This window comes from Erpetoichthys calabaricus, chromosome 3, assembly GCF_900747795.2.
Source record: "Erpetoichthys calabaricus chromosome 3, fErpCal1.3, whole genome shotgun sequence".
Taxonomy (NCBI): Eukaryota; Metazoa; Chordata; class Cladistia; order Polypteriformes; family Polypteridae; genus Erpetoichthys; species Erpetoichthys calabaricus.
Window position 1 is genome coordinate 291,789,617 of NC_041396.2, and position 27,495 is coordinate 291,817,111.

At 36.9% G+C, this 27,495-nt stretch overlaps 1 protein-coding gene across 2 annotated transcripts in view; it reads left to right on the forward strand.

Annotated features, from left to right (window-relative positions):
- Positions 1–27,495, forward strand: part of LOC114649094 (dual specificity calcium/calmodulin-dependent 3',5'-cyclic nucleotide phosphodiesterase 1B-like) — a 116,888-nt gene that overhangs the window by 62,103 nt on the left and 27,290 nt on the right. For both annotated transcript variants that reach the window (XM_028798526.2, XM_028798527.2), the window contains exons 2-5: positions 1,763–1,876; positions 2,820–3,002; positions 4,821–4,887; positions 17,197–17,313. In XM_028798526.2, the coding sequence (XP_028654359.1) occupies positions 1,763–1,876; positions 2,820–3,002; positions 4,821–4,887; positions 17,197–17,313 (481 nt within the window). The remainder of the gene's footprint in view (positions 1–1,762; positions 1,877–2,819; positions 3,003–4,820; positions 4,888–17,196; positions 17,314–27,495) is intronic.

Genomic DNA, 27,495 nt, shown 5'->3' on the forward strand with positions numbered 1-27,495 from the left:
CTAGAAGTATCAAAAATAAGGCAAGTGAATTGGAGTTGCATGTAGCAGAGCATAATTATGATATTATAGCAATAACAGAAACCTGGCTAAATAATGATGGGGATGAGTATAACATAGAGAGATACACATTTTTAGGAAGGAGAGACAGAACAGAAAAGGAGGTAGGGTTGCTGTTTCTGTCAAACAGAATTTAAATGCAAGTCAAATCCTCTTCATTTGGATGATAAGCCCCATCTTAGTGAGGACATGCTGCTTCGTCTGGGAAGCATTAGAGAAAGAGGCCATATTTTAGGAGTGTGTTAGACCACCCAATTCAGACAGTAATTTCAACACACATCTTTTTAGTAATATTAAAAAGACAATTTTACAAGGGGCTATTATAGTCGTGGGGGACTTTAACTATCCGAATATTAACTGGGTTAACCTACCAAATGGAGGAGCACAAGAGCAGGAGTTTTTAGAAGTAATCAGTGACTGTTTTGTAACACTATGTTAAAGCACCAACATGGGGTGAAGCCTGTCTGGATTTAGTTTTTTTTAATAATCAGGATAGAATTGAGGGTGTAGAGGAGACTGAACTACTAGGGTCAACTGACCATAATATATCACAATTCTCAGTGTTTTGTAAGAGTGTGGATGCAAAGACTAAAACTGGTAAGTTTAACTTTGGTAGGGCAAATTTTGATGCGGCGAAGTCTAAAGAGGATAGACTGGGATTAGCTTTTAAGTGTGGAGACAGTCGAGGAGCAGTGAAACAGGTTTAAAAATATTTCACATGTAATGCAGGACAGGTACATACCTAAATTTGGAATTAATTAGAAATGAAATAAAAAACTCTGCAGTGGGTTAATAAAAAGTTGATAAAGAAGCTGCAAAGTAAAAAACAGCTGTATGAAGCATATACTGTAAGACTAATAACTCCAACATGAATCGTAGGGCGTATGAGAACATGAGGGCAACCATTAAGAACAATATTAGGGAGGCTAAAAGACAGTTGGAGAGGAATATAGCAGATAACGAGATAGACGACCCAAAGAGATTCTTTCAATATTTTAGTGGTAAAAGAACAGTCAAAGAGGAGGTGAAGTGAAGAAAGATTAAAAGAACTGAGCCTTTACAGTTTATACAAAACAAATTAAGATGTGACATGACTGAAGTGTTTAAAATTACGAAGAGAATTAGTCCAGGGGATCGAGACTGTTATTTTAAAATGAGTTCATCAAGAACATGGGTACACAGCTGAAAACTTGTTAAGGGTAAATTTCACACAAACATTAGGAAGTTTTTCTTTACACAGAGAACCACAGACACTTGGAATAAGTGACCAAGTAGTGTGGTGGACAGTAAGAATTTAGGGACTTTCAAAACTCAACTTGATATTTTTTTAGAAGAATTAAGTGGATAGGACTGGCAAACTTTGTTGGGCTGTAACATTGTCCAACATCTTAAAGTAAACCTTCCTCTTTGGCTCTTTGTTTGCGTAGAAAGTACTTATTTAAAATAATCTTTAATAAAGCACCACTCTTGGAAATGGGTCTGTAATTAAGCATTGCATTCTTTGTTATACAGTATGTATAAAAGCTCCATCTACAGATGTTCAATATTTATACTGAGGATCATTTTTTAATTATTTATTTTATTATCTATTGGATTTTGTTATCTGTCAATTAAAACATAAGTATTTGAAAGGTTGGGATCATTCCTTTAATTCTCTTTCAGATTTTTGCTTGTTATTTAACATTTACTCTCTGCCTTTTTGTAGAATACATTGCATGGTAAAGCAACTGGAGGCCTCAGATGTAGATTTTGATGAATTAAAAAAGAATCTTATTTACACAGCATCTCTGCTTGAAGCTGTTTATATTGATGAAACCAGGTAAATTCATTTTTTTTTAAAGAAACACCTTTTCTTTAGTTTGAGTTTGTTTGTATTTTGAATGGTGGTATGAGATTTATTAAAGGTTTTGCTAATTTTTCAAAGTACAGCAGCTGTACTTTAAGGTACAAACTGAAGAATATGCTAATATTAACAGGTATTTGAGAGCTAACGTATATAGAGCAGTATGAAAATTAGTTTATTATCAGTTTATTAAATAATGTATGTCTTGAAACCTGTCATAAAATTTCAGGTATGTGGAGAACACTGTGATTCAGAGGAACAGCACCTTCTCAGTAAAATTGCTTCTTATATTTATAATGGCTAAAATAGGTAGTTCCTCTTGGTATCTGAGCTGCCTTCGTATGTGTAGTCTTTGATCAGGGCTACACTGAGCAGGCAGTGTCACATACATGTTTTTTTTAATAACTTTAGCATCAAAAATGTAAAGCCCAATAAAACTACATTTATTAAGGATTAAGTATTATAGTAAAAGCTTAGATTGATAAAAGGGGAGCAAAAATCTTTCTTACTGCAATTAGTAATATTATTCCTCTATTGTTTTGCTGTAATTAAGCAATTGTTTCCAGATATTCATTTGAGAGGTGTATTAATTTTTTTAATTAGTTGCCTTTCAGAACTTAGAATTTTATCGTTTTATTTCTGCCTCAGCTGCTTTAGCACATGATGTATAATGAATTCACCATGGCACTTTGTTTGGTTTGGAACATTTAGATATTTAGTAATGATTGTTGGGCTATGAGTGGTGTGCGTGCATATTATTTTGTGTATTTTGTAATATATCCATTACATTACATTCCTGTTTTAATAAATTCATTTTATGAAGCATTGAGATAAAAGCTACTTCATCTAATTCACAAAAAAATACAAAAGCAATGTTAGTTCTTACAATGTTTTGCATCTCTTTTGTTTTATTCCTCAGACAAATATTGGATATTGAAGATGATTTACAAGAGTTGCGCTCAGACACAGTTCCTACAGAAGTTCGGGACTGGCTTGCCTCTACCTTCACACAGAAATCTCGTCCAGCAGGGCGCTGCTCTGATGAGAAACCAAAATTCCGAAGCATTGTTCATGCTGTGCAGGCTGGGATTTTTGTTGAGAGGTATGAACTGTAAGAAGAATACTATAAAAGCTTGAGGAGTTACAGTGATATACTGCACTTACCTACAGTATAGACGAATACAGTATGTCCTTATTTTATCTAGCACCAAGAGTAGTTCATAGATCAAGGCTTACAATCTCAAACCTTATTTATGAAAGGATATTAAGGAAGTTTAGCTTTAGCAGTTTAGGTAGACATTTTGTTGCTGAAAAATATATGTTAAAAATTTGAAAAGGATGAATTAATAAATACATAATACAATAGTGCATTTTATCTTAGAACAGACCAGAATTTATACAAATATGTGATTGGCTTAACAATGAATACTAATTTTTTATTTAAGTTTATCAATTAAGTTTTTTTAAATGGATTGCTATTTATGAACTGTATGCATCATAACCTATATGACTTATTACTGGTTCAACTTTTAAATATTGTATTTATTTATTAATTATTTTTTCTGTATATAAATGTAACTATCTAACATGCCTGTTTTGATTATAGGTTATTTGTTCATCTGTAAAATGTACTATCAATGTTAGAGTGTGTAAATATTGTGTGCTTTGATGCTTATAGATGATCCTTGATATGTCTGAGTTTAACACAGCAAGCTCAAAAGTATTAATGATTACAAGAAATTAATAAAATAGTACAGGCATTTTTTTCCTCTTCAAACCCATTGCGTGTCCCAGGTCAGGAAAAAATGGAGGGTTGAGCTTGAGGCTAGTGGCAACCCCTGTAAAACATATGTGCTACTGAAACAAGGACAAGGGATGACAAGCTACTATTAACAAGTTACTATGAAGAAATGACCCAGAGCGGTCAACTGGATTAATGATGGATGGAGATGAAAGCTGAAAGAATACCACCACCCAGATAGTGTATCACCTGACACCAGAAACACACATTAGAATTTAATATTGGACTGTTCAGGTACCGCACCAAACTGGAAAACTGGTGCAAGCATTAAAAGAAATGCACCGATACAATTTTTGTCTACTTGAAGTAACAGAATCAAGATAGACTGGCACTGGAAGACAGAAGTCAAACTCCGGTGAATTTATCATCTAGTCAGGAAGGTAAAATAACAATCATTAAGAGGGAGACTTCCTCATCATTAAAAAGAATAAGACTAATACACTACTACAAAGGAAGGCAATCAGTGAGAGACTGCTGTACGTGAGACTAAATGCAATGTTTGCCATTTTATCCATAGTGGTTGCATATGCAGGCATAGAGGAAGCAGAAGAAGACCATTTTTACTGCAAAATGTAAGCAACTATTGAAAACATCCCAAGGCATGACATACTCCTTCTGATGGGAGACTTCAATGCAAGAGTTAGTAGCAAAAATGAAGGTTGAGAGAGAGGACAATGGGAAAACATGGCCTAGATGACATGACTGACCACAGAAAAAGACTTAACAATTACTGTGAAGAAAATGATTATCACACACAATAACATCCACAAGCTGACATGCATGTCACCTGACAGCAAAATCTAGAGGTCAGATTGACCACATCATTGTCAACAGGAAGTAAAGGTGCTCCCTCTAGGATGCATAGATGATGTGACACACCAACATTGACAGCAATCACAATCTCCTAATAGCAAAATTTACCCTCAAATTGTAATTGAGGACAGGTGTTTTTTCTCAGTTTTATAGGCAAAATGAGATCATTTGCAAATATTTAGAGGTATCTAAAGAAAATCTGAACACATTTACACTGTATTATGTTCATTAAATAAATTGTTAGATGTGCAGAAACTATAGATATCTTTATAATTTGTATTAAAGTAAATCTAATTTTGTTTTTAGAATGTTTCGGAAAGCCTATTCTGCTGCTATTCCCAGTCAGTCCTCAGCTGTACTTCACTGTCTCAGGGTAAGAAACGTATTTAATTCTCATTTCAAAGTTCAGTTATCATCTGGTGGACCACTGGCAGTTCTTCACAGTTTTACTTGTATAGTCTAACTCTTAAAAAAACAGATTGACTTAAAATTTGATGACCTACCTGCTGTTTTTTCATTAGTCCGTACAATTTGGTGGTGGTGGTGGGTTCAACTTAGGGTTGATTGATATGGTAGCACTTAGCAGTTGAGTATAAACAATAAACAAGCCTTATTTTTTGCGTATAATATTTGACAAGCACTGTTTTTTTATATGTAACCTTTAATTTGAACTCAAGCATACTACAAAAAATAGAAATCAATCTGATAATAATGAAAGTGCTTACAACTTTCAAATGGATTGCGAAGACATTTTTTATGATGGCAGACATATTTTCCAAAAATTCATTGCTATTTCAGTAATTTGTAGTAAGGCTATCAAAGCTTGCAACAGTGGCAAAAGTAATCCTTGAAATGAAAAATACAAAGAACTCAAATGATTGATCTGAAGATGTGTTTGAAGAGGTAGACAACTTAAAGTTATGCAAGTTATCTAGGAACAATACTATCCTGCATTGGAACCTTATTTTAGTTACTTAAACTTACAGTCTCACTTTCTTTGGTTACTACATAGAACTTCTGAATGCTGATCAGGATGAAATTGTAGATTGACCATTAAAACTGTGATGGCCTGTGCAATTTTTTATGTTGTGGTGTGCTGCACTGGTAACATATCTTCAAGAGAGGCCTACTAAATTAACAAGCTAATTAAAATGGCAGAGTCAGTTGCAGGATGCACTCTGGACCCCCTGGAGGTAGTAGCAAAGAAGCAAAGAATGCAAAGAATCTAAAACAAAAGTATTATCCAAGTTTCTGCTTCAATACGAAGATCTGCTACTGTATCTACAAAACTGCCACTACTTCATGAATTTGTTCAATAAGCTTACAATTGCATCTACCCTGCCTTGTGAACAACACAACTCACCACGTACTTGTAAGGAAACATGCCCTTTTTTTCTAGAAGAGGACAAAGGCACCAGATTTGAAACTACTAATTCTCATCCTGACCACATTTTAATCAGCTATGAACTGTCCAAACAGTCTGATGAGGGCTAATTTGCAAACAACAGAGAGGCAACCCATTGTTTCCCAAATTGGATACTCACCAAGCCTCAGATGTGCCTTTGAAATGTAGGGAATGACATTAATAAGCAGGGACAGTGGTAAAATGTGCTTTTGATGGCATCCAATGCCTACATTGAACAGACATGACTTACATTTAGTATGTGAGCGCCTTTTTTCAAGGATTGACCAGCACACAGCAATGACCCTAGAACCCCAACTTCTACAAGCTGCCATGGAATACATTGTCACAAGCTTTCCTCACGTTTTCAAAACATGCATATACAGGAATAGTGAATTTCATGAATTCTTTTTTAAGGGCATGAATTTTTTTAAGGGCAAACACTTGGTCTGCTGTTTTCACGGCTAGGATGGAATTCAAATTGCTCTTCCTGGATCTGAGATTCAACTCTCAGACTGTGTCTCTGTTCCAGAATCAGAATCAAAATTGGAATCACTTTTATTCGGCAATACTTAATCTACAGGAATTTGGCTTGGTAGATTTGGAGCCGCTTATAGCAGAACACAACATCACATACAAATAACATAAATAGGACACGTTAAAAAGAAAAACTTCATACAAGTTTGCATAATAGTACACTTATAAAGGAGATGTGCAAGTGAAAGTGTGTAGTGTGTATGCACATGCACACACATACATGTACGTATACTGTACACAGTATGTATACTGTACACACACGTTCATAAAGTATCTGACAGAATGCATGAATATACAAAGAAGTCAGGCTAGGTTACTGGTTTGAGAAGGCTATGGCTCTGGGAAAGAAACTATTGAGTGTCTGTTAGTTGTAGTTTTAATTGACATGAAGATTACCAGAGGGGAGCTTACAGAATAAGAGATGAGCAGGGTGAGTCCGTGGTGATCCTTTTGACATCATTAGTGACACGAGATGTATACAGGTCTGCAACAAATGAAAGAGTACAGCCAATTATTTTACATACAACACATTGTAATTTATTTTTGAAGTGTGTCGTTGCTGAACTAAACCAGACAACAATGGAGAATGTGATTAAACTTTCAATTATGGCTTTATAAAATTGAACTAGGATTGGCTGGGAAATGTTTAATTTCTTTAGTTGGCATAAGAAGTGCAGTTGCTGCTGTGTCTTTTTAGTGATGTAGGTGATATTATGGTCTCAGCTGAGAGCAATTATGATAGTTGTGTCCAAAAATTTGAAGGATTCCACCATATTGACTGCAGAATCATTAATTTCTTGTGGGAGAGCTTGTAACTGATGTTTGCTAAAGTTAATGACCACTTCCACTGTCTTGGAGGTATTGAGCACTATGTTGTTGGAAGCACACCAAGACACAAGATGAGAGACCTCTTTTCTATATGTGTTTCGTTGCTATAAGTAATTAGGTCAACAATGGTGGAGGCATCAGCAAACTTAATAATTTTAACTAAAGGATCAGTGAACCTACAGCTAATGGTGTACAAGGAATAAAGTATGGATGAAAGTACACAGCCTTGAGGGAACCTATACAAATATAGAGACCATCTGAGAGGTGGGAGCCCACACGAACGTATTGGTTCCAGTTTACCAGAAAACTGTAAATCCATTTACTGATGGAAGAACTCTGTTCAGTCTGTATAAGTTTAGCTAACAACAGTTCAGGGACAATGGTGCTAAAGCTGAACTGAAATCAAAAAACAGTATTCCTTTACTGTCCAGATGCTCCAGCACAAAATGAAGGTCCATGTTGATGTCATCACCCACAGATCTATTTGCTCGATATGCAAACTGAAGAGGGTTAAGAACAGTAACAGTAACGACTTCAGATGGGTTAGAACAAGTCGTTCAGATATTTTCATTAGAACTGAAGTAAGAGCTGTAGGCCTGTAATCATTGAGGCAGTTTATTTTATCACTTTTGGGAACAGGAACAATAATAGAAGATTTAAAGCAATCAGGTACAGTAAACTATGCAATGGACTAGTTAAAGATGTCTGTGAAGAGGGGAGTGAGCTGCCTAGCACATTGTTTGATTGTTGCAGGTGAGACAGAATCAGGACCAGCTGACTTTTTGCAGTTCTGTGTTGAAAACAGCTTCTAGACGTTGTATTCTTTGATAGAAAAGATGAAAGAAGGGTGAGGCTTTTGTGAAGAAGTGGCTGGTGTTAAAACCACTTCAGAGCTAGAGGAGCAGAGTGATTGTAGATATTCATCACCTTGTTGTTCAAATCATACAACTTGTTAAGTTTGTCAGAGAAGGCTGAATCTGAGTAAGCACTGGGGGATGTTTTTTTTGTAATTAGTAACAGACTGAAGGCTTCTCCATACTGAAGATCTATTGTTAGCTGAGAACTGAAGCTCCTGTTTCCATTTAGCATATCTGATTGCATTGTTTAGCCTATTTTCTGGCAAGTTGGTATATGTCATCACCAGTTTTATGTGCTTTTTCTTTCACCTGACAGAGAGATTCCTTATTTCTTTAGTGAACCACATCTTTCTATTGTTATAAATTACAGTTGATTTGCTGGGAATAAAAAACCTGTTCACAGAAGGTGAAATAAGAAGTAACAGTGTTAGTCAACTCATGAATGTTTTGACAAGCATTTATGAAAACATCCTAGTCTGTACAGTCTAGACAATCTTGTAATGATTCAACTGACACATCAGTCCATGAACGAATAGATTTCTTTACTGGTTTATTTAATTTTAGCTTTTGTTTATAAGTGGGTAGCAACAGTAGCATAATGTGGTCAGAATTATCCAGCAGTGTGCAATGAAAAGCCTGGTATGCATCCTTTATGGTGCAGTAGCAGTCATCCAAAGTCTTCCCGTCCATGGTGGGGCATTTTACAAGCTGTTTGTATCTGGGAAGTTCGATGGATAGGTTTGCATTATTAAAGTCACCCATCAGTACAGGAAGTTGTCATAACTGTTCTCCAAACTAGTGATGTAATCTACCAACTGCTGCTGTGCTTCATTCACGTTTGCATCAGGTGAGATGTAAACTCCACCAAGAATTAGTGAAGGAAATTCTCGAGGTGAACAGAATGACTTACAGTTAATAGAGAAACATTCCAGATTGCTAGAGCAGTGCTTCAATAATATGTAAACGTCAGTACACCAATTTTTATTAATGTAAATCAGATTCCACTGCCTTTTCACTTGTTGCAACGATCAAAATCTGCATCTGCTCTATAAAGCAAAAACTTCAGAAGTTTTAATGTGGAGTCGGGAACTGATGCATTAAGCCATTTCTCCACAAAGCAATACGCTGAAGAGAGAAAATAATCCTTACTTGTGGCGAGAAGATGACTAAGTTTGTCAATTTTGTTCCTCAGAGATCAGACATTGGATAAAACTAGTCTGGGAAGGGGCGCTCGAAAAGTGCGTCCCCTGAACTGCACAAGAGACCCTGTGCACTTCCCCCTTCTTGGGTTCAGGTGCGAGTTATCTGGCTGGGAGTCCGAGTTTGCAGTCGGAGGGTTCATAAGTGATAAGTCCATATGTAAATGTCCTTGATCGGTTAAGTATAAATGAAGTCCAAACCCAATAGATAGGAGCTGATTTCGTGTGTAAGTAATCCTCATATTGTTGCAAAAGGCAAAGTAAACAGACAAAAACAACAGACACATAACCAGCAACCAGATAACCATGGTTCCCCTGATTGGTGTCATCATCACCCAGTACTCTGTCCCAGGTTTTCCCAGGGAGGCTGAAGTCTGCGATCCTTCTGTAACAGAAACAAACATTTTTGCCACCCTGTTAAAGTGTGATTTACTACCCCGGTGTGCCACTCCCAAGGTAATGTCCCCTTCTTTCAAGCAACGTTAATGAAGTATTTTAGTCGAAACACACTAAAATATCCAGTGCTTTAGCATTTTCAGTCAACTAACTTGCAAACATGTCACAAGGGAACTTAATAATCAGTATCAAATTCAGCCATAAAGATGGACTCAGCACCAATCAATGTTCCTGGTACTGCCTTCTCCAAAGTATGCATTTTCCCTGGATTTTGGAGTTTCCTAAAGAACTTTTCCTGTGAGCATTAGGAAATAGCAGCTTCAGACAGCTTGTCATGATTTGATATCCCTTTGTCAGGATTATGTCTCCCGGAGATAGCAAAGTTTTGATATTATTAGCATGATGATTTTTAAACAGCCATCCAAGAATGTGGATATTTCTTAGAAAAGATTTTGGTAAATGATTCTTCTTACTTATTTAGAGTTACACCTTTTTTGGATAGTTTTCTGATTTAGAGTTAGGTTCATGTATTTAGTTTTGAGATGAATCTTTGTCTTTTGATTTCTTCATCTCCTGGTCCCATATTCTATACATTTGGTCTGTTGATTCCATCTCTTGGGAGAACAGGAAGATGAGAATATCTTCCACAAAAAAAAAATGATTATCAAAAGTTGACATCAAGAAAACTGAACATTGTTAATGCCAGAAACCACATCTGAATCCTTCTTTGTTTCTGGTCTAGTGCTAGATTATCACTGATTTTCCCGTTGTGAAAACCATATGGTCATTATAGCACTCACTGTAGTGCGATATAACACACTAATGTAGCAACCAAAACCATTTAAAACTGAACTTCAAGTGCCTTTGAAGACATTGTGCATCTGCCTGATATTTGTTTTGTTTTCATTTGCAGTCTGTTGAGGCAGTTCTTGTTAGCTAGTCCAGGTTTGTATTGATCAGTTAGTTGTTATCTAGTTTGTTTCTTCTTCTTCTTCTTTCGGCTGCTCCCGTTAGGGGTTGCCACAGCGGATCATCTACTTCCATATCTTTCTGTCCTCTGCATCTTGTTCTGTTACACCCATCACCTGCATGTCCTCTCTCACCACATCCATAAGCCTTCGCTTAGGCGAAGCTCTATCCTCACCACTGTCACACTTCCCTCATACATATCCTGTACAACTGTTACGTACTTCTCTGCCACTCCCAGCTTCCTCATACAATACCACAGCTCCTCTCGAGGCACCCTGTCATATGCTTTCTCCAGGTCCACAAAGATGCAATGCAGCTCCTTCTGGCCTTCTCTAAACTTCTCCATCAACACCCTCAGAGCAAACATCACATCTGTGGTGCTCTTTCCTGACATGAAACCATACTGTTGCTCACCAACCATCACCTCACTTCTTAACCTATCTTCCACTACTCTTTCCCATAACTTCATGCTGTGGCTCGTCAATTTAATACCCCTGTAGTTACTACAGTCTTGCACATCCCCCTTATTCTTAAATATCGGCACCAGTACACTTTTTCTCCACTCCTCAGGGCATCTTCTCACTTTCCAAGATTCCATTTAACAATCTAGTTAAAAACTCCACTGCCATCTCTCCTAAACACCTCCATGCTTCCACAGGTATGTCATCTGGACCAACGGCTTTTCCATTCTTCATCCTCTCCATAGCTGTCCTTACTTCCTCCTTGCTAATCTATTGCAATTCCTGATTCACTATCTCAACATCATCCAACCTCTTCTCTCTCTCATTCTCTTCATTCATCAGCCTCTCAAAGTACTCTTTCCATCTGCTCAACACACTATCCTCGCTTGTGAGTATGTTTCCATATTTATCCTTTATCACCCTAACCTGCTGCACATCTTTCCCAGCTCTGTCCCTCTGTCTAGCCAATCGGTACAGGTCCTTTTCTCCCTCCTTAGTGTCCAACCTCTTATACAACTCACCATACGCTTTTTCTTTAGTCTTTGCCACCTCTCTCTTCACCTTGCGCCTTATCTCCTTGTACTCTTGTCTACTTTCTGTATCTCTCTGACTATCCCACTTCTTACTACCCCACTTCTTCTTTGCCATCCTCTTCCTCTGTATACTCTCCTATACTTCCTCATTCCACCACCAGGTTTCCTTTTCCTCCTTCCTCTTTCCAGATGTCACTTCAAGCACCCTTATTGCTGTCACCCTTACTGCATCTGCTGTAGTTGCCCAGCTGTTTGGTAACTCTTCATGCTACCCAGTGCCTGTCTCACCTCCTCCCTAAACTCAACCTTGCAGTCTTCCTTTTTCAACTTCCACTATTTGATCCTTGGCTCTGCCCTCACTCTGTTCCTCTTCTTGATCTCCATCGTCATCCTACAGACAACCATCCTATGCTGCTTAACTACACTTTCCCCTGCCACCACTTTGCAGTCTTCAATCTCCTTCAGATCAACTCTTCTGCATAAGATGTAATCTACCTGTGTGCATCTACCTCCACTCTTGTGCGTAACCCTATGTTCCTCCCTCTTTTTAAAATATGTTTTCACCACAGCCATGCCCATCCTTTTGGCAAAATCCACTATCCTCTGACCTTCTTCATTCCTCTCCTTGACACCATACATACCCTTGACCTCCTCGTCTCTTCTGTTCCCTTCACCAACATGCCCATTGAAATCCGCTCCAATCACCACATCCTGTCCCTTGGGTACACTGTTCATCACTTCATCCATCTCACTCCAAAAATCTTCTTTCTCACCCATTGCACACCCAACTTGTGGTGCATATGCACTAACAACATTCATCATCACACCTCCAATTTTCAGATTCATAATCATTACTCTGCCTGATACTCTTTTCACCTCCAAAACACTCTTGACATACTGTTCCTTCAGAATAACTCCTACCACATTTCTCCTCCCATCCACACCATGATAGAACAATTTGAATCCACCTTCGATCCACCTGGCCTTATTCCCCTTCCATTTAGTCTCTTGCACGCACAATATATCAACCTTCCTTCTCTCCATCATATCTGCTAACTCTCTCCCCTTACCAGTCATACTGCTAACATTTAAAGTTCCTACCCTCAGTTCCACATCTCTTTACTTTCCTCCTCTCTTCCTGCCTCTGGACACTTCTCCCCCCTCTTCTTCTCCTTCTTGTTCTTCGGCCAACATGAGCCCAATTTCCGTCAGCACCCTGTTGGCTAACAGTACTGGTGCTGGTCGTTGTTAACCTGGGTCTCGACCGATCCATCATGGAAATTTGTATTGTTGTCCGCATATTGATTTGGCAAAGTTTTACACCGGATGCCCTTCCTGACGTAACCCTCCCCATTTTCTGGGCTTGGGACCAGCATGAAGAAACACACTGGCTTGTGCATCCCCTGAGGCTGGGTTTGCTATATAGTTTGTTTCATAGATCATATTCCAGAAGTAACCAGTACCTCTTCTGAGTTCAACTTTCATGGGGCCCTTCATCTACAGCTCAACGGTTTTATTTTCCAGTGCTGCAAAATCAGCTCACTTTTGACAGGGATCAGAGAGAACAAAGTCTCAAGGAATGTGTTTTATACATTAAATTGAGAAACTCCTTTTAATATGTAATAAGTGAATAATCAAAGTAGACTTAGTGGCTCCTGTTTTTTGAACAAAAACAAATAGGGTAAACTAACAATGGCTAGAAAGGGAGCCATGGCAAAGAACCCAAGCCAAACCATGGCACAATGTGAATATTAACATATAATTACCGTATATACTCGTGGATAAGTTCTCCTGCGGATAAGTCAGGACTTGATTTTACTGTATAAATTCTGGTATTTTAAACTCACTCTATTGGTCCAAGAGATTATGATATATACACTCACCTGATAGAGTAACCACAGAACACACTGCCTTTTTTTTTTCTAAGTGTTGTGCCTACGTGACCACACAGTAATACCAAAACTATTCCGAAGCAATGTTTGCACTGATTTGTGTTTTTTGTATCTCACACCCTCATACACCTTTATCGTAAGAGCATCCCGTATCTATGATGGAGCATTCGATTAGAAGAAAATATGAAGCTGGTTTTAAATTAAACGTCGTTGAAGTAGGGAAAGAAATTGGTAACTGTGCTGCTGCAACAAAATTCGATGTGTCTGAGAAACTGGTGTGAGATTGGAGGAGGCAAGAAGATGTAAAAAAAAAAAAAAATTTAGTAACACGTTTTTGAACAGGCGTACAAGTCGGGGTTTGATTTTATGATAGATTTTTCGGGCTTCATGATCCGACTTATACATGAGTGTATATGGTACATTGCCTGCAAGGAAAAGCACCTAGTTAAACTGTGTCTCTGAATAAATTGCTCATAATAAAATATTAAAATAACAAATAATTAAAAATAAGAAAATATTGCACTTGAAAGAACTGAGAAATTATCAACTTTTACAGTTTTAGGGAGGGCAAAATAGGAGAGATTTATCTAATAGTATATTATTAATGTCACTTCTATGGACCGTAAAAGCAGTTAATACTGGGTTGGTCTTTTGACACAGTTCTACCTTTGGCCCTGGCATGATCCCTTATGAAACAGAGACTCTTGTCTAAAAATGTAAATGTCACCACACAAAACAAAATATACCTATTAAAGGCAAATGGCTATTTAGGCAGAGCTCCAGTCATATCCTCAGAATAGCCATGCTGCATTTTCTATTTTAAACTTCAGCCACAAGATTCCCCTTGTCGTGATCCTTCACTAGACTCCTAATGACTCTGTTATTTCAACTGTTGATTAGCAGAGTCAAATCAATCCTGGGGGACACATCCCCTTGTCATGCAAATGTGTTAATACAATTGCATGCCCACAGTGGCCTGATAAACTCAAATTATCACATTATGAATCAGACTTCAGACAGTGCTCCAATGAAATCAGCAGAAGATCAAAAATGCTAAAATAGTGATATGCTGCCCTCAAATGGATAAGAAAAGAATTGCTTTTGTTAATTAAACATGTTAGCTTTTTGTTATTTTTTTAAACAATTTCCTGTACAAATATAGCAAATTTTACATAATATTGAAAACTCATAGGACAAGAGTCCAAAATCAAAGCTTGGCAATCTTTTCATGGTTCAGGAGTCATTCATTGAGTAACATGGATGAACATCATGTGTAAAGATGCTGAAGCACTAGTTTCAATTAGAGAGCCGACAGGTAATGAATTCTATTGCCTCACAAAAACATATGAGGGATTGAACCTCATAAAAAATGCACTGTCCCCTGTTTCCACTCAAATGACTGGTTAGTGCTAAAAAGTGTGTCAGGATACCTTTCTACATTATGAAGGTGACAGGACAGCTGTCCTGAATCCAGCTTGTCTTTCTTGTGTGTTTTGTCACATATAGCATGGAGGAGAGAAGACAGAGGGTTTTGCTAGAGAAAGGTTGGAGGTTTGTCAGAAGCAACTGGCAAGTGGAAAGAGGGAGTCAGATATAGCAATAAATTTTGAACTAGGGGGCCAATGTCCTAAAGTGAGTAACACACTGGTAGACTCAACAGAATGATCAGACCCCTGACAATGTCAAAAGATTTCTTTTATAATCCGCTCTAAACTTTACTAGAAGCCAAAGTAGTAATGTAAGGACTGGACTTATGCAGTTGAAATTTCTGGTTCTGATTATGATCCTTGCTTCAGTGTTATGAATTTATAGACTGACTGTAAACCAGAAAAAAACACCTTAAGTATTTAAATGTTAGAGCTATACTTTAGATTTAAGATCAGAGAGTCCAAAGTAAAGATCTAGTTTTTTTTTTGTTTATAAGAGGGTTTAAAATTTGTATTTCTATGCTTTAAAAAACTTTATTTCCTGTATAAATAGGTATCAATTAATAGTGAAATAATATTGAGAGTTTCACAGCTGTTTTACCATACTAAAGCATTCTATCAATTAATAAAGCATCATTCATTTTGTTTTGATAAGCCCAGTTGAATGATCCCATTATTCAAATAAAAGGTAAAATTTTATCTCCTCATCCCTGAGGTATCACATACAGTACCTAGCTGTAGATGGCATGAGGGACTACTCTTATGTTGCTTCTGCAACTACTGAAAACAGTTTGGTAAGTATGAAGGAAAGCAACATGGAACAGTGGCTACCAGTCAAACTAAATTCTCACATCTGTGTAGTAAGATGCTTTGAATAATAATATCAAAAGCTTCTTAAATCTAAAAGCATGATGATTGTAGCATTTCATACACCAAAAAATATTAGGACAATACACATTCAGTCTGAGTCCCAGCCTTGACATCTGTGCCAAACATATCTAATGTATTGTTTGACAATAGGCCTCTAGCCTTAATCTAATTTCATTAAAACCCTGAAAACACTTGTACTCCACCACCTGAGAATCCCTGTGAAAATAGCCAAGAACTCCATTACAGTTTGCATATAAGACACACACTGAGATGATACTATCATTTCTATGCAACATGCAGTTCATGAAAGACAAGCCAGTAATTTACAGAACCTAGAGTTTTTTTTTTCAAGAAGAATGGGCAAATTTCCCATCAGAGAAAGTAAAGGGCCTCATTCACAGTTATCACAAAAAACTGTCATTGATACTAAAGAGTGCAGAACACAATATTAATGCAGACTTTTGAACAGGACCATCTTTCAGGACTATCTATCTATCTATCTATCTATCTATCTATCTATCTATCTATCTATCTATCTATCTATCTATCTATCTGTCTGTCTGTCTGTCTGTCTGTCTGTCTGTCTGTCTGTCTGTCTGTCTGTCTGTCTGTCTGTCATATGTGTGAGGTAGTGTGAAATAACAGTGTCCTAAAATCAACTGTGTAACTGTAATGCCCGTTTGAGTTGGGAGGTGTCACTATATGTTGTTTTATCGCCTTTACCATCTGATTCCCTCAAAGCTACAACTGAAAAGCTTTATCTTTTAAAATACTAATTTTAACAAGTAACAGTATACTTAAAATACAAGAGGAATAATTAGAGAACTTGTTTAGATCCTTGAGAGCTTTTAGAGGAGAATATGGAGAAATATGAACATTACACATCTAACTGATATAGACATGACAATACTACTACTGCTGCTACTACAACTACTACCACTACTGCTGCTATCCAAAGAAGATCATTGTTTTATTTGGTTATTTGTCCTTTTAATCCTTGCTTTCCTTTCTATGGTTATGAAAAACTAGTGTCATTTAACTTATTGAAAAATACATACATTTTCATTGAGACTATTGTAAATGGAAGATGAAGATTCTCTGACATGTTTGACTTAGATGGTCTGTTAAGATTATGTGCAAGTAATTGAGATTTTCTTAGATTGGAGTATATAAAATAAGTTTGTATTAAAAATTGTTACAAACCAGTATTTGCCATGTACTGTACTTTCCGTAATCATTGATTAGTGCAGTGATCTGCTGAAATTGTGTCTGTTTCTCAAACCAACACTGATCAAAATTGATTAATTTTAGAACATTGACAGATGGAACTTCGACATTTTTGCATTAAATACAGCAAGTGGGGACCACGCCCTGAAGACCATAGTCATTGAACTTTTGACAAGACATGGACTGAATAGTCGATTTAAGGTGAGAAAAAAATGCACTGTCCACTGTTTATAGTTATTCATGCTTTTAGATCCTCTGTAAATATGATTACTCCATATTGTTGAATCAGAGCCACAAATACATTATTCAATACTGGATTATGCAAAATAAAATAAAAAACGAATTTTAGTCTGAAAAAATATAAAAGTATCAGCAGTGTACATTTTTGCATTTCTTTGCTCATTGTAAAAGTGGGCTGAACAATAAAATCTCCCAGAGACAGGCAACTCAAGTCCTAGAGCGCTCAAGTGGCTACAGGTTTTCACTCCATTGTGTTACCTAATTAGAAATACATTTTTACTGTAAGTGGAGTTTGTAATTAAATTTAAATGCTTGATCCTAGTTTTGTTCTGCCACATTAAAACTTTCAACCAGTGTGATCTGATTTTTGTATGAGAAAATCAACAAAATATTTGTGTAGATATGAGAGGATTTACATTTTCAGACTCATTGATTCACATGGTGCTGAACCGATAATTTATCTATTGATTTTCTAAGTATTTACTGTTCCCTTTTAATTGGCTACTGGCTTTGGAAGACTAAAAGTAAAAGGTCTGAATTAAGCTAGGCAGCATAATGTCACCATACTTAGTGTTGCAACTTCAGGCAGCCAGTACCCAGATAGTTATACATTAAAATGACAAGTTCTCCCCATATCATTGTGTATTTTCTAAAGTTCCTACAAAATCTTCCTTCCTCATAGTTATTAGGTTGATGGTCAATTTCAGATTGTCCCTTTGTTAGTTTGGCTATGTGTGTGAAAAGGCGATGCAATGAACTGATGGCCCAGTTAAGTCTGGCTTCTGTCTTCTTCCTCATACTGCATGGATAGGCCTTAGTCCTCCTTCATCCTCACTTGGATTAAGCAGATTTGAGTACTTATGCATGCATGTGTTGATTAAACACTTTTTACATAACAGTGCTCTACATTAATTACACAAAAACATAGTGTTAAATAGTAAATTGATTCACATTAAATGAGATGAAACCCATCAAGTAAGAAAAACTATTAACCAGTAATCATGCACAGCATCATTTAAACAAATGCAGCTGTCCCTCCATGCTACATGGGCATTGGGCAGATATCTGGGCGTGGAGATCTCTACCTCTCTATATGACATTCCAGCATCTAACTACCACCATATTTTGAAAGGCATTGAAAACATCATCTCCTCATGATCCTCACTTTCCTGTCATTTCATTTTACACTTTCAATAATTAAGACAATATATTTGTCTTACTGTGCATCTATTATTGCATTAATTTTAGAAGTTCTGTGCTCCATCCAGTTCCTGGTCTGAAATGCAATCTATGATTTTTTTCTTTTTTTATGGAATTCAAGAAGATCCTGTGTAAAAAATTCCACCTGACTCTGCAACAGGTTAGACATGGGTTACCCTTCATTTGATTTCACATTGGATCTTCCCACCAAAATAAGGCCACTTATTTTCTATGCCCCACAGATGTGCAATCATGTTGAGAAATTATTGGGACTGTTTCTGAGATGGTATCTCCATACACCTTTCACCAGAATTAAATATAGGTGACAAGCCTATTGTATTTCCTAATTGGTCCAGACTGGGTATTTGCACATTAGGAAACATCTTTAGTGATTCAGGGCCCTAGTTGTTCCAATCCTCATCATTCAGGTTTGCAGGATTTATTATTTTTCTTTTATCTCTAGCTGACATCTGTGCTTGGCACATGTGGAATTTCTCACTTCTTTTTTCCCCTCATACATTTTACATCTGTGCAAGATTTATTATTAATAATTTATTTTCAATTTTTTTTTGATTTCATCATTTCAATTTTGTTTATTGAGGTATCTGTATTTTTGCCTATTTTCATGGCTGTAGCCATATTGTGTACTTGTAATACTGGCCATTGCTACCATGTGACTGAAAGCCATCAGGCTATTTCCTGTTGAAGACTGTAGCATGCTCCATGTATTCAAGCTTTTGGATAATGAGTGAATTTATGTTTCTCTGAGCATTTTTTTAAATAGAGATTTGTATTTTCTAGTCTGGTTATTGACATTTTTGGTTTAGTTTTTGACAATGATTTGTGTTTAGAATTTCTGGTTTTGGGTTTTTTTTTTTCTGGCTTCAGATACAATGCATGTTATTTGAATACTCTTTTGCTTGACCCTTCTGCTGAGTTCATCTCCTGGTAAAAATTATTTAACCTAATCTTTAAACTTTGTCTTTTGGGACTGCCTATTTTCCAGCCTGGCAGAAAAACCACAAGAGAAACAGAGCAGCTAATACTTGAGTCACAACACTCTAATTATGAACATGGGGAAAAGGCTAATAAGATTCTGTCCCACCAATGACATAAGGAGGAAAATCTGAATGTAGTTGGAGAAAGCAATATTATAGATAAAATTAAGTCGCTAAACATAAGGAAATAAATACAGTATTTAAAGAATACTGTAAAATTTTATACACAATTCATTAAATGTGAAGTTATTACTAAAGATATTTTTGATAAAATAGAAATGTCACAGTTGGACACATCATGAAGAGAAAATTTGGATAGATGCCTGAGGATTTCAAGAAAGATTCAAGTAACAGACTTAGATAGCTATCCATTAGAATTCTTATAGAAATAATTACAAAAAAGCTTTTTTTAATAAATTAAGTCAGTCAATGTTAGATATGTTCAAGTAAGTTAAAGGTGCAAACCTTCTACCTAGAACATTACATAAGTGTATGACATGAAGGAAAAAGTAAGACAAATGGACTGAAAAAATTAGATTAGTTAATTAAAGGTTTTTCAAAAAATAAAAGCAAGGCAATATGCAGCATTGGTCAAAACAAGGTAAAAAGGACCATTAGCCAATCTGTAGAAATATCACTACCTAATGATTTATGGTAATGAATACAACCATATTCAAATAGTAGTGATGTGAATAAAAAATTATTGTCGTTACTATAAACAATATGGTGCCGTCCAAAATATTGCAAATGGTACAAAAAACAGAATTACTGCACAATATAACATCCAAAAACTAGTAAAACCAAATCCTTAAACCTTAGTACATGTTATTGACAGTCAGATGTAAGTCACAAATTTATTTGGAGAAAATTTAAAAACTCATTAGAATTCACTTCCTTCAGACCACTTTCTTTACTGAATAATGATGTTAAGATTTTGGTGAAGATTATAGTGAAAAGAATTGAAGAAGCTCACCTATTAATAATTTCACAATACAGGTTTTGATAAATAAAGGAAAATATTACTGGACCCTTGATGATTGTTCAGTGTAATGTATACTTCTCAAGCCATCAAGCTTTCAGAATTTTTAACATCTTTGGAATCAGAAAATGCTTTTGACAAAGGTGAACAGGAAATAAGGGAAAGTTAATTAATCCATCCCCAGACCCTAAGCAATACTCATTTTGATAAACTTAACCAGCAAATATACATAATATAAGGTAAACGTGACACAATTAAATCCCTAAATAATAATTTAAAACATTAAAACAATAAAATACATAAATACTGTATAATAAAATGAAATGTATGGTGGCATGCATGGATGCAGTGGCACTGTGCTCTTCCTTTCGGCGCTTTGTTTGTCCTTTTGTGTTTGTGTTGCAGCTGGTCATAATAACATTCTGTTGGGCGAATAATGTCTATAGCCAGCACGATCTACTAAAAATAGGACTATGCAGTGAGTGGACTGTTATAGCTGAGTTTCTGTGCTTCCACAACATCCCGGCGGACATAGCGAGGCGTCAGGGTTCCCCGTGGATTACTATCCCCACATGTAGGAGAAGGAGGCGGCACAGGGACAGGAGGCAGAGGCAGGCCTGGTGAAGCTACGGGAGCAGCCACACAAGCTGCCTCTTCCTAGGATTTTGCTTCAACTGTCTTTGTTAAATGTTCACAGTGTAATACTGTTTAAAATGGAAATCATAAACTGATCAGGATGGTGTAAGGGCACATTTGCTAGAACACAGCCAACATGAAGCTCTTGGTCTGACGCCAGGCACCAACCATTTGACAGTTGATAAAATGAGAGGTTGTGGTCATGGCTGTATAATGGAGTGACAGGGATATAAGGCAAGATGACTCTGTATGTGTTTTTATTTAAATGAAGTATAATAGCAGTTCAATTATTGAATGGAAAATTTAGTGAGAAGTCAATCAAAATGACACCTTTCATTGGCTAACTAAAAAGATTACAATATGCAAGCTTTCGAGGCAACTTAGGCCCCTTCTTCAGGCAAGATGTAATTATATATGATTATATCTTGCCTGAAGAAGGGGTCTGAGTTGCCTCGAAAGCTTGCATATTGTAATCTTTTTTAGTTAGCCAATAAAAGGTGTAATTTTGCTTGACTTCTCACTACATTAATAATGGCTACTACGGTACCAAACCCTAGTACTACAGAAGGATGAATTGTAAAGAAAATGTCTTCCTTTTTATAATCACTTTGTACATATATTTGCTATTTATTTATTTATTTATTTATTTATTTATTTAGTTCTCTGACACTGGCAAGCATGTTCCTCCACCAGGGTGCAAAAACAGTCATAAAGGTTGCTGCGTACACCAAACAAAAATCAAAAACCAAGCCTTCACATCAACAGGAAAATTCCCTCTTACTTTGATTAATTCGATCCTTTGGTGTGTTGAACCTTTAGTGGTGGATAGCTTCCTGGTAACAAGTCACCACTGATCTGTTGCACTAGTGCAGCAGTTTCTTTCTGACTGTAATGTTGTGTTACCATCTTGAGAATGCTCGCCTTTGAGGACATGACTTTATGATAGTAGTGACTGCTGTGCTCTTTATGTGGGCCTGCAAAAATCAATCATTAATAAATAGTGAACTGAACTCTGGAACAGACTCATCCACTTGAGCACTGTTAAACATGAGAACCATTTTTAATTAAAGTTCAAATGTACAAACAAAAGTTATACTGCATGATGTCACCAAGTTTTGAAATGAGCAGTGATTTTTATATTTCTTTATAGTAAATTTAAAACCTTGATTAAAGATGTTAGAGTGTTTGGATGTGCGGGGACTCCAATTTCTTCTCACAGTTCAAAAGCATACATACTGTTATTTTCATGTGACTCAAGAAATCTTCTGGTGTGTGTATATTTGTGAAAGTGCCCTCTGATGGACAAGGGATATGTATTTTGAATGTGTGGCTGCTGGCATAGACTCTAGTGAAAACAAAGATTAGGTAGCTGATTGTTTTCTTTATATTTAAGTGGAGAAATATATCTAAATATGATGCAATTGTCTTTTTGAATTAACAGTAAATGTAAAAGCAGTCTGCATGCTAAGAGTCCTCTTTGAAAGGAAGAACATGTTGTCACTCTTTTTATATTTGGTTCTGCTTTCTTTATAGCTACCCATATTGTCCGGTACAATACAATACAATACAATTTATTTTTGTATAGCCCAAAATTACACAAGAAGTGCCGCAGTGGGCTTTAACAGGCCCTGCCTCTTGACAGCCACCCAGCCTTGACTCTCTCTCCCAAAAAAACCCTTGTAGGGAAAAAATGGAAGAAACCTTGGGAAAGGCAGTTCAAAAAGAGACCCCTTTCCAGGTAGGTTCGACGTGCAGTGGGTGTCAAAAAGAAGGGGGTCAATGCAATACAATACACAGAACAGAACAAATCCTCAATACAGTATAAAAATAAAAATTTTACAAGTACGGAGCAGAATTTAACAGTAGATGATATCACATAATATGATTTGGATTTGTTTAGAGTCCTGGAGACCTCAGCCAACAAGCTGCCTCCCCCATTTGGCCATTCCACAGCTGAAACAGCGCTGGGTCAACCAATCCGTTGAAAGGACCCCTGTACCCCACGATTCTTGCGATCCTCCATCAGAGATGACTTTACCTTAGGCAGGCAAAACAACTTGGCAGGTGGGCCGTGGCACCAAGTGCCACATTTGAGTACAGAGAAGAGAAACAGAATAGGTGAGGGTTAGTAACAAATTATAACTATCATGTTACTTATGTTTTAGTGCTAATGACTAACAACAGAGATGCAGTCTGTACAGTTAATCAGCAGCTCTAGTCAGGGTGTGCTAAACTGAAGTAGTGAGTCTTCAGCCGGGATTTAAAAGCTGAGACCAAATGGGCATCTCTTATAGTAGCAGGCAGACCATTCCACAGTTTAGGGGCCCTGTAACTAAAAGCTCGACCTCCCACTGTTATTTTATTAATCCTTGAAATCATAAGCAGACCAGGATCTTGAGATCTTAATGTGCGCTCTGGTTTGTAAGTCATGATAAGTTCAGACAAGTAAGCCGGACCTCAGCCATTTAATGCTTTATATGTTAAAAGGAGGATTTTGAAATCTGCCCTAAACTTAACCGGGAGCCACTGTAAAGATTTAAGAACTGGAGTTATGTGTTCGTATTTTCTTGTTCTTGTAATAATTCTTGCAGTGTTATTTTGTATTAACTGGAGGCTGTATAAAGAACTGTTTGAACATCCAGTGAACACCGCATTGCAGTAGTCAATCCTACTAGAAATAAATGCATGAATTAATTTCTCAGAATCCTGTTTATTTAGAAAGCACCTCAATTTCCCAACATTTTTAAGATGCAAGAAACAAGATTTGGACAACTTTGTAATGTGCACTTTAAATGACATGCTTGAGTCAAACATAAGTCCAAAATTCAAGCTGATTCAGTAAAATTAATGGAGATTCCAACTGAGTTAAATGATGACAAAATATTGTTGTAATCAGCGTCATTCCCTCCAACAATTAACATCTCTGTTTTATCAGTGTTTAAAAATAGGTAGTTTTCATCCATCCACTCCTTTAATTCACTAACGCAACTAATTAAAGACAACATTGGAGAAACTTCATTTGATCTAAATGAAATGTATAACTGGGTGTCATCTGCATATGAGTAAAAATTTACATTATGTTTCCTAATGATAGGTCCCAGTGGAAGCTTGTAAAGTGAAAACAGTAAAGGTCCCAGTACTGAGCCCTGCGGGACACCATATTTCAGTTCTATGTATAATGATGGAGTACTGTCAGCTCATTTCTGTACATATTGGAATTGATTTGATAAATAAGAACTAAACCAGGTGAGCACAGTGCCTGTAATCCCAACGTCATTTTTTAGCCTGTGCAGTAAAATAGAATGGTCAATGGTGTCCAAAGCAGCACTTAAGACTAACAACATAATTACAGTGGAGTTTCCTTTATCAGAGGATTTACAACCCGCGTTAGTGCCGTTTCTGTACTATGACCAGTGCGGAAACCAGACTGGAATTTCTCAAATAAATTGCAATGCGTAAGGTGTAACTGAAGCTGATTGGTGACTACTTTTTCTAGTATTTTAGAGAGAAAGGGTAAATTTGAAATAGGCCTTGTGAGACACGCCCGGACACCACCAGTCGAAGACCACATCTTTATAAAAGACACGTTTATTTTTGTTCTCCAATACACAGTCCCGCACAACACACTGTGCTTCCCAGCACCAATCACCTTCTCTCTCACTGTCCATGGGCCGCCTTTCCTCTCTCCACGGGAGCTTCGTCCTGCTCCCACTCCCGACTCCTGCTCACTGATTGGAGGGAGGCGGCCCCTTTTATTCTCACCCAGATGAGCTCCAGGTGCTCTGCCTGACGACACTTCCTGGTGTGGCAGAAGTGTCAGGAGAGCACCTGGAAGCACTCCGGGTGTCCCTGGAAGGATCGTTGTCCATGTTCTCGGGTGTGGCGGAAGTAGACGTTTCCCGGGCTCTCTGAGGCTCAGGGTGCCCCCTGGCGATGACCAGAGGCCCCAGCGGGCTTGAGCCTCCTTGCTCCTTGCCTGTGATCCTCTCCAGCTCCAGGGCGGTTGCCCCCTCATGGCCCGGAGGACGAATGCGCCACCTCTCGGTCCTTCCAGGCGTCCCGGCCGGGTCTGTCTCCCAGCCTCCTGCAACAGCCCATAATTATTTAGTATGTGTGGGTCTAGGTCTGACTTTTTAAGTAATGGTTTAATGACTGACACTTTTAGTGCATCAGGTACTGTGCCATGCAATAATGAACTATTGATAATGTTTAGAATAGGTGCTGCAAGAACATCCATTGTACTTTTTACTAGTTTTGTTGGCACTGGATCTAGGGAACAAGAAGTGGGTTTCATTTTAGAAATTGACTAAAATGTCAAGAAATTGTCAAGACTTCCTGCTCAGTTACAGGATTAAAATTACTAAAGTGCTGAATGCAATGTGAGACAGGGTCTGCTAAGCTAGTATTTGGTTTGTACTGTGATGCTGAGATCTTGGATCATATATTTTTAATTTTCTCATTGAAGAACTTCATAAAGTCTGTACTGCTAATATCTGTTGATATTTTGCACTGTAGATCTGAATTCCCATTTGTTAATTTAGCAACTGTTCTAAACAGTACCCAAGGATTTTTATTATTGCTATCTATTATTGTAGAATAGTATTCTGAGCGTGCTTTAAAGAGAGATTTTTTATATTTTGTAACACTCTCTGTCCATGCAATTTGAAAGACATGTAGCTTTGTTGTTCTCCATCTGCGCTCCAGTTTTCGACACTCTAATTTAAGAGCTCGAGTGTTTTCATTAAACCAGGGAGAGTTTCTATGTGCTTTGATCACTTTTGTTTTAAGGAGAGCCACTGCGTCCAGAGCATCTCTCAAGGTCACATTATAATGTGATGTTAGCTGATCGAAGTTGTTTTCCACATTTATATTTGATGTTAACTGATCTAAATGATTTTCTACAATTACACTCAACTTACTCAAAGTATCTATAAATTTTGAAGCAGAATTACAATCTAGATGTCGCAGTGTCTTTGTTTTAATCTGTGAGTGCATTGGCAAGGGCAGGACTTAATCAAATGTAATTAAAAGTAGTGATCAGAAATAACTTCATTTAATGGAGTAATATTTAAATTTTGAATTTCAACTTTGAAAGTTATAATTAAATCTAATGTGTGGTTATGATTATGAGTCGGACCTTTAACAATCTGACAAAATCCTACTGAGTTTAACAAATACAGTAAGTAAAACATTTGCTAAAAGTGTCAGTTTCCACATCAATGTGTACATTAAAATCCCCCATCAGTACTACGTGATCATAATTTATAGCCATATCAGATAAAAGGTTGCTAAATTCAGTCATGAACAATGAATATGGCTCTGGTGGTCTGTAGACTAGCACTATTATTGTTTTGGAATCTGTTTTAATATTTAAAATGAATGCCTCAAAGGATGTAAAGTCACCTACATTTTTAGACGTGACATATGGTACAGGTATGAAGTAGGCTGGAGCTAATAGTACAGTAAAAGGTACCACACAAGAAGAAAGTCTAGATGGTGTTGTAGTCTACACATACTCAAAATAGGCCAATTTAGAGTAATTAAAAACAAATATCTTTAGGCTTTGGGAAGAAAACTATGTGAGCGCATGAATACTTGCACTTTGAAACTCCATACAGACAGTGCCTGTTTTGGGATATGGACTTGACTCTGGAGATCCATTTAGGCATATCCATCTTTATCGAGTGTTGTGAGCACTTAGATATTAAAGTACTCACAAAAGGCAAAGTAAAGAGAATTCAGACCAGAAAATGGAAATTTTTACTAAGGAACATGTGAAAACACAGACTTTAAACAATTAAATATATGAAAAACTAAACCCTAAACCTTTTATCAAAATGAAGAATGCAAAACTAAAATATAAGATTTTGCAAAAGGTCATTTAACTAATTTGAGTTATGTTCACACATAACAACCACATTCGATCTCATGCCTAGTAATGAATGTTGTAATTATAAACAACAATAGCAACAATCCCAGTGAAAACTATTCCAAGTGATGCTGGGATGACATCCTCGTCAGAACAACAAGAAATTACAAGCAGTACAAAAATTTGTTTTGTAAAAAGTATATTCTGTAAATGGGGAAAAATCATTCCTGACACGTCAAAGGTTCATAACACCAAAGAGTATTATTTTGTTTATTATTAAGTAACAGCCATTGTACGGAATTAATTAACGTTTGACTACAAACTGCAGCAGTTATGCATCCAGGTTTCACATTCAGCACCTGTTCAAAACTCTAGAATATTCTGAGACTTTGGAGGGAAGCAAATAGGAAATAAACTGTACTGAAATTATTAGCTATGGAATGAAAATTCCTTTCAGCTTT